General features: G+C 41.6%; 1 protein-coding gene across 1 annotated transcript in view; it reads left to right on the forward strand.

Moving 5' to 3' along the window:
* LOC115084999 (cadherin-10-like) overlaps positions 1-14,017 on the forward strand; it is a 433,942-nt gene that overhangs the window by 98,572 nt on the left and 321,353 nt on the right. Inside the window, 1 exon segment of the mRNA XM_029590505.1 lies at positions 10,548-10,920. Within this exon segment, the coding sequence (XP_029446365.1) occupies positions 10,693-10,920 (228 nt within the window). The 5' untranslated portion in view covers positions 10,548-10,692.

Below are 14,017 nucleotides of genomic sequence, written 5' to 3' on the forward strand. Positions count from 1 at the left end.
TTAGGCAAGGCAGGGGCCAAGAGTGGTTCAAAACTGTAAATTGACACCAGCAGAAAGTGTGTCTCTGGCTCCCGCAGTCTGCAAACACCCTCGTGGTGGTCTTTCCCTCTAGTGAACCAATGAAGCATGATTGGAGAGTCGGCGTGGAGGCAGACCCCGCAGTGGCATGGTGCAGTTTTAGTACAGGACTGGCCCACCACCTTTCTTGCTTTTTTGGTCGCAGCCCACACCTTCATTCCTCAACAAAGATGGCAAGTTAATGACCAAAGAATGTGGGAAGACGGTGGGCCTACCCTGTGCTAATAGCCACACCACTGCGGGGTCTGTATAGCAGCAATGCATTTCTGATTGAGTTTAACATGTCGAGCTGGCTTACCTAGTGCCAACAAACACAGGTCACCCAGTAGTATCTAAACTAATTAATCATACCTAAATTGTCACAACACTTTTTATTCTCTTTTTCCTTTTCTTTTCTTTTTGTAGGACCTCCAAGTACCCAGAATGTATAATTCACATCCTGCTTTTACTCATAAGTCCAACTTTATTTTGTTATATTATTATTCCTTTTCAATTAAAAAAAACTTTGCCCGAACCTTGGGAACTCCAACTTCTTTCAGTTGTTACTTTTTTATATATTTTTTATTTTTTTGTCAAAGGTCCCTACTAGAGTTTTTTAATTGAAAAGGAATAATAATATAATAAAATAAAGTTGGACTTATGAGTAAAAGTGCTCATCTACAGTGAGGAAACAGAGTCGTGCCCGTAATGCAAACAGGAGCAGGGAGACCATTTGACCAGCTAGACTGGCTCACAGGGGGAAGCCCAATCCCCTGATAGGCTGCGTAAGAAGTGCTACTGCTGAAATGGAGGCTATAAGAGAGCACTGTTGCTGTTGCAAGAGTTGCTGCTAATGGTATAGTACAGATTATGTGAGGAGTAGCTGCTGCTGAAACGAGCCAGGAGAAGACACAGCAGGAAACGAGCTGAGGGGAGGCAGAGGTTTTTTTGCTACTAGAGGCAGAATATTTTTTCTCTGCCTGCCGCCCCCGGATAACTGCCGCCCTAGACACAGGCCTAATGTGGCTAGTAATAAATCAAGGCATGACTGGTTGGTTACTCCTCAATATATGGACTACAATCCCAATTCATGATTTGTTTGGGTGATTTCAATCATCCAGGTAAATCAATCATCATTAGCCAGAAGGTGAACGATCAGGATGGTACAACTCCAGTCGTCAAGAGCCACAATCAGGTCTGGTTTCCAAGAAAACCACAAGGGATATGCATGAGATAGATTTGCATGTACTGTCTTGATTATGATGTGGATATCCTGAGTACCAGGCCTATTTTGTGACGACTGGAGTTGGACATCCCTGTCATAAAGCATGATCTGTGAATCTGTTTTTTGCAATCAGACTGTTTCTACTAGTATGATTTTATTGTATGATGCATCCTATAATTTCATCATAGCTCTTGTTTGGATATTAAATTAAAGATATGTGAGTATATTTTACAGACTGGAATGTGAGGCATTCAGTACTTATTACAGAACTAACTTACTGCCTGATTCACTAAGGCTTTTCTCCCATTCTGTGTCTATGGGGAAAAAGCCTTGATAAATCAGACCCTTAAAATTGCTAGTATAATTTAATATCAGTTCCTTTATTTCTTTCTGTCTAATATCTTCTTCCCTTTCTGCTTAGCTCTTCTTCCCTTTTTATATCTTTTCTTTCTACTAGTTCTTTTAGCTTCACCTCCGTGTACTTGATCCCTCAAATAGACATGCATATATACAGCCTGATCATCACATATGCATACATTAATCCTAAAGATACACAATTTATAAATATATACAAGACATAAAAAGGATAGGATTAATTTTGTAAAACAGCCTACAGAAGAAAGTGAGCAAATATATGCATAATGTAAGTTACACCAATTTTTCAAAATGAATATTCACACATAAGTTCACTTTGAAGATTCCTTCATCCAAAAACCTACTCCTGATAATTTGCACACTGACATTTTTCATTAAAATATATGTGCATACTTTTCAAAATACAAAAGTATGAAAGTAATAAAGATGTGCATTCATTTTGCAACAGTTTAGTGGAATGAAAAGGTCTATTTTTTGTTTATTCTGAATGGAATAAATAGAAAATAGTCTTGCCCAAAAAGATCCAAAGTTTTGAATATTTTCAGTTTGTTTCAAAAAACATTAAAAACCTCTAAAAAAAAGGGAGGCCTTCATAGGTCCCCAGGCCCTCGATCCTCAGGTTCCAGGCCACCCAAGAGTCTATTTAGGCATCTCTACTCCTCCTATCCCCTGCAATATCCTAGGACTGGGACAGAGGCAAGAGGCAGGAGCCAAGGCTGAGCCAAGCCCTGCTGGAATTTCCCTGGCCCATCCAACCCTACTCCTACAAATAAAGTTAAGCCAGGACTTGGGCCTCCCCCAGTCCCCTCTTACCCCTTCTGTAGGGATTTTCATCCTCAAAAAGAGCAGCAGTGATCTCCGGATACTTCTACCCTGCCAGATACCTCTTGAAAAATAGCTCTAACCAGCCCTGACACGAGTGCCAAGTTTTGCATCAACAAAATGGCACCGGTCTCAGGTCTAGGCTGCACCACTTTGTTGCATGGCTGTACAAACATATAGTCATAGAACAGAATGGTGCAGGCCAGCCCTGAGACCAGTGCCATTTCATTGATGTCAAGCATAGAAACATAGAAACATGACAGCAGGAAAAGGACCTCATGGCCCAATCTTGTTTTTTCCATCTGCCCAATTAAGCATGATGGGTCAAATTTTAAAAAGCTCGCACGCACAACAACTGGGGGACACACATGTTGGCCATCCCACCGCGGTCGGCTAAGCAGGAAACTACTGCTGTGCTGTGTGCCAGACGGGCATACAGCAGGAGCTTGGTGGGGCCGTGGTGGAGCTCATCTCACCACAGCCTGAAGAAAAAGGTCACAACCACACCGCAGATGCTCCTCCTCCTTCTGCCTGCGTGGCCCCGAAGAAGAAACGTGCCTGGGGCCACGTAGGCAGGAAGGAAGGAGCAACAGCAACGTACCGAAGAAGAGCAGCATTTATGGGTCACTCGAATTCTACGTTGTGGCGGCCCAATAAGAGGAGGATGGCCCATAGCAGGTGACCAAGAAGATCAGGGCCACTGATGATCTCAAACCCGCGGCAAACCCATGAAGAGGAGGCCCAGATTCGAGAGAGAGGCTGAGGGTCTGTAGAGTGTGTGTGTGTGTGTATGAGATGAGTTAAGAGATTGTGTGTGTGTGTGTGATTGAGAGATTGTGTGTGTGTGTGTGTGTGTGTGAGTTGAGAGACTGTGTGTGGGAGTGAGGACCTGCATGTTTAGAGAGACAGCATGTGAGAGCTTCTGTGTGTGTGAGAGAGATGGCATGTGACAGTGGGAGCCTGTGCTTGAGCAAGACAGCATGTGGGAGTGAGAGAGCCTATGTGTGTGTGTGAGAGTGAGACAGAATATGCAAGAGAGAGACAGTGTGTATGTATGTATGTATGTATGAGAGAAAGCATAAGAAAGTGAGAGCTGTGGGTACGTGAGACAGCATGTGGGAGTGAGAGAGCCTATGTGAGTGTAAGAGTGAGACAGAATGTGCAAGAGAGAGACTGTGTATGTATGTAAGTATGAGAGAGGGCTTGTGAGTATGAGAGACTCTTTGTGTGTGTGTGTGTATGGGTGTGTGGGTATGTGTATGTGTGAGACAGACAGCATGTGAGAATGAAATCCTGAGTGTGTGTGTGAGAGAGAGAAAGCATGTGAGAACGAGAACCTGATGTTTAAGGGAAGAAGACATATGAAGAGAAAAAAAATAGAAAAAAAGGACCCTGTAAAAGGAATTGGCAAAAAAAACCAGGAAAGAGAAGGTGGAGAAAAAGCCTGTGACCAACCTATGACAGGAAAGGTAAAAAAAAAAAAATTTGCTTTGGGAATGTGCAAGAGTAGCACTTTCTCTATGCTGATTTCACAATGTATGAGATCAGCATGGAAGAACTGGAAGCCCAACAAATTTTTAATACCGCGGGGCCTGCACAAAGGAGGCAGATCAGGCTTCAGTGCCAGTAGCAGTGATCAGTGCCTCCTCAATAGCCATGCAGCAGCAGTGACAGCGGTAGCAGAGGAATGAGAGAGGCTCCTAGGTTACTGGCAAAAGAAAGAGAGGGGTTATTCCTTCAGTGTGTGCATGTATATGAATTTGAGTCTGGAGGTGTATGTGTGTGAATGCATGGGTGTGTCTGTTTATGAGAATGAATGGGTGCCTTCTTGGGGTCTGTCTGTAAGAAAATAGGTGCCTGTCTGTGTGTAATGTATGTGTGTGTGTGGAGAATGATGGGCACCTGCCTGGGGGTCAGTGTGTGTGTGTGAGGTGAGAATGAATGGGAGCTTGCCTGGTTGTGTGTGTATGTGAGGGAGCCAGTGAGAGTGAGAGCTTATGGGGGGGGGGGAAGTGGGGTCTTAGAGCCTGAGAATGTGTCAGTGTCTGTGAGAGAGAGAGGTTACGGTGGGTATAAGACCATGTATATGTGTGTATGTGACAGTGTATGTGTGAGAGAGAATGGACATATGAGTATGTGTGTGAGAGAGAGAGAGGATAAAGTTTGTGCACTCCCCTAATTTCCTATTCCTTGACACTCTCAGGGTGACTGAAAGCAAGAGTTCCCATATATGGACTGCAGAGACTTTTTAAAAATCTTTATTAGTTTTAATTATTGGTTGTTATTTGATATGTGTGCTATTTTGAAATATTTTAATGGTGCTTGGGAAATTTTTAAAAATTGTATGATTTTAATTAATAGAAATTATTCTATTTATCAGTAGTTATAAATATTCTTTTATTAGTATGGTTTTACTATTATAATTGATGCTTTATGTTTCTTGATTTTATTTGTTTTATGAGGAATGGTGGTTCTGATTTTTCATTGTTACACACAGAATCTGGCTTTTTGGAGTTTCCATTTCAGTTTTTTATCTAATTTGTGATCCTTTATTCTGAATTTGGTGAGGTTCTGTCTCTGCTTGTGTGTGTGATCAAGGTGAGAGATTCTGCTAGCGTGTAGAGTCTGTGCAGGGATCTATATAATCTGATTTGGTTTGTTTCCTCAGTAGGTGGTGTACTGTAATTCTGGTACCCAATGTAATATTTACCTGTGCTTTTTCACAGGTAGGGTTCTTCATGTTACTACTGTTACGTTATGATAGGTTTGCTGTATAGATTTTGAGTGTCCTTTTTGCGGGGTTTTTTGTTAGTTCACAATGTGCCTGGCAGTGGAAGGTGTTTGTGCTGCTGTTACTGTGAGGTGACACCAGAATTTGAAAATATCTTTTTATATGATGAGCTGTAAGGGAAACATCTAAGCTCCATTGTTGGGTGAATTTCTGAGGATGCACAGTGTGTTACAGAACTGGAGGTGCGGATATATATTGACATTGTTTTCATTCCTGTACACATTCCAGACTTTACTCATATGGCCATATAAAATTAGTTGAAGGAAACTATCAAATGATTTTCATAGCAGTTTTACTAGAAGTGTGAAACTGGCCAGATTTTTAAACTTATGCAGAAGACCCTTTGGACTTTCTTATTGAGACTTTTTTTTTATAGCCAATTTTAAAGCAGGGGGCCATGCTATGGAGGTGGGTGTGATATGAGGAAATGTTATTTTAGCTCCCCCCCACCCCTAATTCTTCTGTCTAGAGACGCCACAGATTTTCTGTGGCTGTAAGCATTAGTACAAGAAAGGATTTGGGGGGGGGGGTGCGTGCTGGAGATGCACACAAATGCATTAGCCCCCAGGTGCTGGAGACCCTTGGTACGCGATTGGGCACTAGCCATATGGGGCCACAAGCAACAACAACAAAGAGTGGAGATTTGGCGGGCCGCGAGCAGTGCCCGACCTGCTTGTGGCCCATAAAACCACACACAGAGTCAGGTCTGAGACTGGGAGGTGGTGACACGTCCAGGGGGATGGTGGAGGTGCAAGGCAGAAGGTTCACCTGGGGTGCCTAATCCCTTTGCACCAGCCCTGCTCACACACTGCTTAGGACTTTGATGCCGCCGTGCTCTCTGCCTCTCCCCTTACTCTGTGCTTTGGGTTTTGAAGCCACCGCATTTGCTTCCTTACCCTTGCTCTATGCCTTGGGGTGTTTATGCCATTGTGCTTACTGCCCCACTCTGCACTCTGTGTCTTAGGTGTTCATGCCACTCTTCATGCATTAATCCTCATTCTATACCTTGAGTTGTGGACCACTGTGTGTCCTGCCTTTCCATTCTCTCAGTTTATGGAGATATTGATACCACTGTTTGCTTTTTTTTATAACAAAAATAACTGTCTGCTGAGCTTGTATGAGTCCACACTGCTGGGTATACTGTAGCCCTAAACATCCCTAGCTTGCTGCAATACTCCTTACTCAAAGCCTTGGGGTGTTCATGCCAACACTGATGCTGCTTTGCCTCCTCACATGCCTTGGGATGTTCATGACTCTGATTGGACTACTTTGACCCCCCTCATTGTCTTGGCATGCTTTGGGGTGTTCATACCATTGTGAGTACTACTTTGCCCATCTTCTGATGCCTTGGAGTATATTTGCTGCTGTTTTTAGTGCCCTTTGCCCCTTCTTAGGTTCCATGGGTGTTCATGCCACTGCTGCTGGTGTCATTTGTTGCTCCTTTGGTATGTTTGGATCTTCATACCACTATTGAGGCTGCTTTTTCCTCTTGATGCACTGGTTTGTTCATTCCTTTGTTTGGCTGCTTTGTTCCCATCACATAGGCTGGGGTTGTTGAAGCCACTCTTCTTGCTGCTTTGTTATTTATTTCTCATTTGGGATTTTAATGCCACTGCTCTGATTCTATGTTGGTGGTTTTGATTGCTTTTTGCCTCTGCTCCTGTTTCTTGAAAGTTCTTTCCAGATTCCCTTATGGTATTTACTGACTTACCATGCCAAAGTTATTTATATATGTTGGGTTTTTTATTTTAAAATGTTTATAACCTGCAACTATTTAAAATTCTAGGCAAGGGTACATCAATGCATCCACAATTTAAAACAAATCAGACTAACCCATAGGCACAAATGCTTTGCCAGAATATGCTCATAAGAAAAGATTGAAGGACTGCAGTTAATTGGTATCACTGACACAGTGCTTAACTGGTTCTCCTCTTTTCTATCCAATTGCCTTTAACAAGTCAATATTGGTTGCCTCTGACTGGTACACCATTGCTTCTGGTGTTCCCCATGGTTCTTCTTTATCTGCTATCCTCTTAAAAATCTATCTCTTACCCCTCTGTTGTCTGTTGGATGGTCTAGGCTTAAACTTTAAAATCTATGCAGATGGTATACAGCTTTTTATTCCATACAATCAATTCTGGTCTAACACACTGTATTTTGTCAACCTTTGTATTAAAACTATTAACTCATGGCTCTCACACAATCTTCTCTAACTAAATACTTCAAAAACTGAAATATTTTCCTCATGCCATCCTCCATGAGTAGCCTAGTGGTTAGAGCAGTGGGCTATGAACCAGAAGACCAGTGTTCAAGTCCCATTGTCACTCCTTGTGACCTTGGGAAAGTCACTTTACCCTCCATTGCCTCAGGTACAAAGTTAGGGCTGGATTCATCATTCTTTGCAGAATGATGAATATTGCGCCACCGTACGTTATCGCAGGCAGCAGTGCCATAGCCGACTCCTTCCCTGCCCCGACTCCTCCCCTCCAGCTTATTTGTATCCTATCGCACGAGAAAAGGCCCTAACGCACACGATAAACATTTAAAAGATAACCCCCTTAGATTGTAAGCCCTCTGGGGAAAGGGAAATACCTACAGTACCTGAATGTAATCCACTTTGACGAGCTGCAAAATGTGGAATAAAAAAAATAAATGATCTCATTCTACCATTGATAAGCAAGCATTCCATTGTGATTTCCACCAAAGCACGTAACCTAGGTGTTATATTTGACTCTGATCTCTCAATGACTCACCATATCTCATCTGTGGTAAAAAAAAAACAACAAAAAAAACCTCTTTCTATAAACTTCACCTCCTGAAATGTCTAAAACCTCTGCTATTTTATGACTTTCACCTGGTTCTCCAAGCACTGATATTAACTGGTTTTAACTATTGTAATGCCCCATTTTTATGCTCACCTGATTCTTTTCTTCATCCTCTACTGTTAGTACAGAACTCTGCAGCCTGAATTCTCACTGGATCAAGAATCAGAGACCACATTGCTCCTGTTCTTTACTCTCTACGTTGGCTTCTTGTCTCTTTACGCATATTTAATAAAATTATTTGTCTCATTCACAATTTAATTTACAATCCCTCGGCTATCTGGCAAAGTGCCCTCCTTAGCTGGCTTTGCCAACCCTTGAGACAGCTAAGCTCCACAAACGAGTGTCTTCCTGAAGTTCCCATAGTACGTCTGGCCAGACTTGACCTTACTAGACGTCGTGCTTTTTCTGTTGCCGGCCCCTCCCTATGGAAATCCCCTCCCTGACCACCTTAGACTTCTAACTAATATCAAAGACTTCAAGAAACAATTAAAGACTTTACCTGTTTTCCATTGCCTATAAACAACCTCCATAAAACAACCCTACCCACCTTCTTTGCCCCCTTTCCTTTTTCTCTGCCCCTGCCCTTTCAATTTCTCATCAGACTTCTAAGCTTTTAATTGCTTTAACGTATGCTTATTTATTTTAGACCGTGATTTATTATGTATGTTTACATGTAAACTGCTTAGACCTACCCTTCATTGATTAAGTGGTGTATAAGAATTTTCAAATAAATAAATAAATATACATACAGACGTATCCATACCATGGAGGTCATTCATCAAATCACGTTAGGGCCCTAATGCCCATGATAACGCCATAATGACCACCATCGCAAGATGTGTATGCAAATTTTACATTTTTTTCCGAATGGGAGGAATAAATTAAAATGAAGGGCACTTAGCATTGCAATAGGGTAACACATGTTATCATGGGTTTTAACACTAGAAATAACAACTTTTTTCATGGTGTTATGCCCAAATCCCATTGTGTGTGTGAGAGAGATAAAACACTTCTGCCAAGGCACAAATATAAGTCAACTATTTATACCACTGTAGGAGGGGCAACTAGTAACTCAGTGTGAGGTTTTGGTGCTGGTCTACATTTTTTTTTGGGGGGGGGCAGTTTTACATGCACAGTCAAAGGTACGAACAGCACAGTACACATCATCGTTGTGCACCTTTCCCCACTCCAAATCACATCCAACCTTCACTGAAGAATGTCACCTAATAAATAAACGTAATACCAATAATTCAATTTATAACCTATCAGGGAAAAACAAAACATAAAACACAGCATATAACATTACAACAGGATCTGACCTAAAGAACTTACTAATGGGGTCATTTTCTATCCCTTTTCGCGTGCAATAGCTAGATAGGGGCGGAGTCGGGGGTGGCTTCGGGACTGGAAGAGGAGGAGTCAGGGCGGCATCGGGGCAGACACGGCGGAAACTTCACTGGCGGCGATAAGGTAAGACCCGTTATCGCCGCCAGTAGAGCGCCCAATAGCACCACATTTCACGGTGGCGCCATTAGATGCGAAAGCCGGCAGCGATAACACCGAGGTGGTGCGATCGCCGACGGCTTTCACAGGCCTCCCCCCGCTTCGCCCCCCCTGCCCCCCCGTTACTGCGGGATTCATAAAGCCGTGCGCCGTAGGAAAATCCAGGCCTAAGTTAACAATGAGACCCCTGCCAAATCAAACTTCTGAGTTATCCAGCAAAATGGCTTTGAATATTGGCTGGTATTTGTATAGTTTATCATTGGTATTATTTCAGTAGCACTGGTCCTTAACTTTTTTCTCATTTTATTAATGATTTTTTTTAAATCTACTGGTACTTTCAGTAATTTCATTCCCTTCTTTCATAACCTTTCTGACCATCACTCAAAAAACCCAGCATTCTTCCTATCCCTATCCTTCTCTAGCTGTTTCTTAAACAGGACTGCAAGAAGATGACTTTCTCTCCCTACAGTGGCAGAAACATTACAGATTCTCTTCACACAGAGACACATGATAATTCCTCAAATAGCCCCCTCTTTTATAGGCATAGCAGCTGCTTTCTTCTGCCTTCCTTCACACACAAGGAAACCTATTAGGCCCCTTCATGCCTCCTTCATTTCAACACATTAAAAGGAGGATAATCACCCACACCCAGACCCAAGTGGGCAGGATGCCATTGCAAGTTTTGTTTTATCACTTCCCTTTCTTTCTACAAATTAGAGATCTTAGCATCATGTTCACCCTAACATAATTTATTCTTGATTAAAAGGTGCCACACTTTGCATGTTCTAGTAAGTAAAAATAGTACTTGGATTTACATTCAAGTAAACATTGTGCATAGTAATTTTTTTTTTCAATGCAGTAAAGTTTCTTCATTTAGGAATTGAAAAACACTAAAAAAAAAAAAGAAAAGAAATGCTTTTAACTTTTCTGCTCTCTTTTTCTTTTCAAGGCTCAGAGTCATGTATCGAACAAAGATGAACTGTTGGAAAACACTTGGCAACCCTGCCAATTAAACAAACACAAAGGACCAGTCCAGGAAGTGAAGACATCTGTCCATAAAGCCTTCTTGCTGATTAATCTGCAGTTCAAAAACTATGATAAGACATCAGATCCTACTGCTAATCCTCTGGATCTGCCACCTAAATTCCAGCTATACAGAAACAGTGTTCCGAAGGACTTCTGACTATCAATCACAAGAACTAATAGGACCTCTATCAGGGAAGGATGGGAAAGTGCTTCATCGTCACAAACGGGGATGGATGTGGAATCAGTTTTTTTTGCTGGAAGAATACACAGGAAACGATTATCAGTATGTTGGAAAGGTATGTATTTGGATTAAGTTTTCTGCAGGTTTTATTTCCAGAGTTATTTCTAGGTATGTGCAATTGTCTGTTTTGCTTTGTTTCGATTAGTGAATGATAATATTTTAGTGTATACTAAATCAAATTAGCAAGCGCTAAAAAAAATTGAGTGTGCACTGAAATGCAGCAATTTAATACAAAATTGAAAAAAATTACAAAATTAAAACTCCAATAGACTTTTTCTGCTGCATTGTAATTTAAGAGAAATCTTTTTATTATCCAAACCAGAAAGGCATCAATTGGAAGTTAGTTATTGTTTTAAATTCTTGATAGCACAGCCTTTCTACCATAGGCAGCTTTAAACCCGAATGCTTACTCCTTCCCTTCTTAACCCTACCCTGACATCTGACTCCCTTCTATCCCCCCACCCCACTTCTTCCACTCAAGTCCAATGATTGTATCTCTCTCTCTCTCTCTCTCTCTCTCTGAAAATGGTCCCTCCTCCCCAGTGGTTGTATGTAGGAAATACAACAATTCTGGCACTTATCATGAAAAAATTATCACAGTTTGCACTAATACCTATGCTAAGATAGCACACTTTGCAATAAACTGCCTATTACCATAAAATACAACCCTTTTCCTATCACATGCAATATTTAGTGCATTTTGATAAATCCAGGCCTTAGATTGTGAACCCTTGGGACAGGGAAATGCCTGCAGTACCTCATGAAATGGCTGAAAGATTGAATATAAATCAAATAAATAAAATAGGGTTCCCAGGAGTGTGGCAGGATTGCCAGCTTCCTAGAAAAAGTGCCAGTGGAAATATATCCATGCCACTTCAGCCTCCCTCCCACCCACTCTTCCCCAACATTACAAATCACCAAAAGGGCCACCATCAGGCAGTGAAATTGCTTTGAGCCACCCCTGCCCACTTGAAGTCTTCATCCCTGGGGAGAGAGGATTGGACTCTTTGTACAAAAATTGTGATTACTAGGGGTGGTAACCTACAAAAATTTCATTTAGTTTTCTGTTTGGTTGCCATTAATCAAAAGGGATCCGGCTGCCTTTTGCCCTTACCATGTGACAGGTGCTGCCCAATGGCATGGTAGCCCATCAAATGGTATGATCAAAGGGCAGCTGGCCCATTTTTGACTAATGGCAGCCACCAGTCCTAGAGTGGGAGGTCATTGCAGGCCCCTCGCAAGACCACTGGGTTCTTTTGGTGAGTCCTGAGGTGATCATGAGGGCGGGGGTCAGCTGGTAGAGGGGGTTTCTGTCTTGTAATAAATGGGAATGGCTGGAGCAGGTTCTGAGGTTTTGTTTTGTTTTTATTTTCTTTATTAACTCCCCCCAAAACATGATATTGCTGATATTTCCTATTTCTTTGCAAACAAATTCCCACTCCTAGTATTTACCCTTTTACCAGAATTGGAGGGGGTTTTCCTGTCCCAGGAAAGAATATCCTACCCACCTGGAACCTTCACATTTTCCAAACCCTGGAGGGTAGATGTTTCCCCTGCCCTGGTAACAGATAGATGGAAAAGACTGTAAGAGACTTAAAGATCATCTGTGGTTCTGGGAACTGTATTTTATTGTGCCACATATTATCTGATTACCTATCAGTAAAGTATTTATTTTGGACACTAAAGTCTCCAGTATTGTTATTGGCAATACAGTACACACAATGGGACAAAGACGTGTACTTCCTCTCTAAAGGCACCCCTGTCAATCTGGGCCTTTTCCCCCACCCAACAAAGGACTCAGGTCCTGGGAAAAAAGAAAAGTGTGTGAGCTATCCTGAGTGATCCAGCCCCATAGAAAAAATAATTTATTTTCTGTCCCCCATTGGTGGTTGGTAGCTATCTAAAGATGGGATTACACAGGCTTCAAAATGTAACATACTACTGATGAAATTTGGGATTGGATGACTTATTGTATGATACATTTGCTTTATATGTTTTAATAGTATATTGATATTACTATTATGTCTGAATTGCTCTTGTAACCTACCTTGAAAAGTTCTTAGTAAGGTGGAATATCAATTAGAAAAATAAATACATTTGAAATGAAAGGTAGGAAAGTGCAGCCAAAACAATGTTTAGTTTGTTTTTTAGTTTCTGGAGGGGTGGAGTTTGTTTATCAGTTTGTTTAATATTTTTTTTGGGTCAGTTTATTTCCTGAACTGAAAACACATTAAAATAAAATAATAAAAACATTTAAAAAATAACCAAACTGGGCCTCCAATCCTTCTTTCACGCCCAAGACATCTCTAGGACCCAGACCTACCCAGATGGGCAGAGCCAGGCCCATCTGGGGCTAAGCCAAGATCCTCTCACCCCTTGGAAACATGGGCTGAGCTAGGGACCTCCTTCCCTGTCCTCCACTTACACCATTGTCATGGATCTGGAGTTAAAAAGATATGTAGGTCAAGAGCAAGCCCAAAGCACCTACCCCATGCCCACATCTCTAACATTGGTGCCAGCAATCCTGAAGGTGGCTGGTCTTAGATGTCAGTTTCAGAGTGGCCAGTGCCATTATGTTATATGGCTGTAAACATATAGTCATTCAATATAAGGGTGCCACACTTGAGGCTATTGTCAAAATGATGTCATTATGGCACTGGCATCAGGGCTGGCACCATTTTTAAAGATCAGAGTGAGGAGTCGGAGCAATGGACTTGCATTTGTCTTTTCTATTCTTTTAATTCCAGACCCACAGCAAGGCAGTAAGTAGGGGTTGGGGATGGATGTAGCCCATATATCTAGGGAGGTTGGAGAGACTTCAAAAGGTTCGCTGGGCCTGGGGAGGTCCAGCTGAGTAGGTCTAGGTCCCAAGTTTGATTTTATAGAGTGGGAGGGGGTTGGAGGGTCTCAAGGATATCCTTTTTTTTTTTGTTTTATTTTTTAATGAAAACAAAATATGTTTTTTTTATTCCTGATGTACCATACTTACTTGAACAGAATTTAATCTTAATTATATAATTTCATTATAATTATGTCAAACATTTTCGGTATCGACTAATTATTTTCTAACTATCAAGGCTGTTCATGAAGCTCCTTAAAAAGTGGCTATGCAGTACAATACATAAAAAAAACCCAAAAAACTATTCTTGTGT

Source organism: Rhinatrema bivittatum, chromosome 2, assembly GCF_901001135.1.
Source record: "Rhinatrema bivittatum chromosome 2, aRhiBiv1.1, whole genome shotgun sequence".
Taxonomy (NCBI): Eukaryota; Metazoa; Chordata; class Amphibia; order Gymnophiona; family Rhinatrematidae; genus Rhinatrema; species Rhinatrema bivittatum.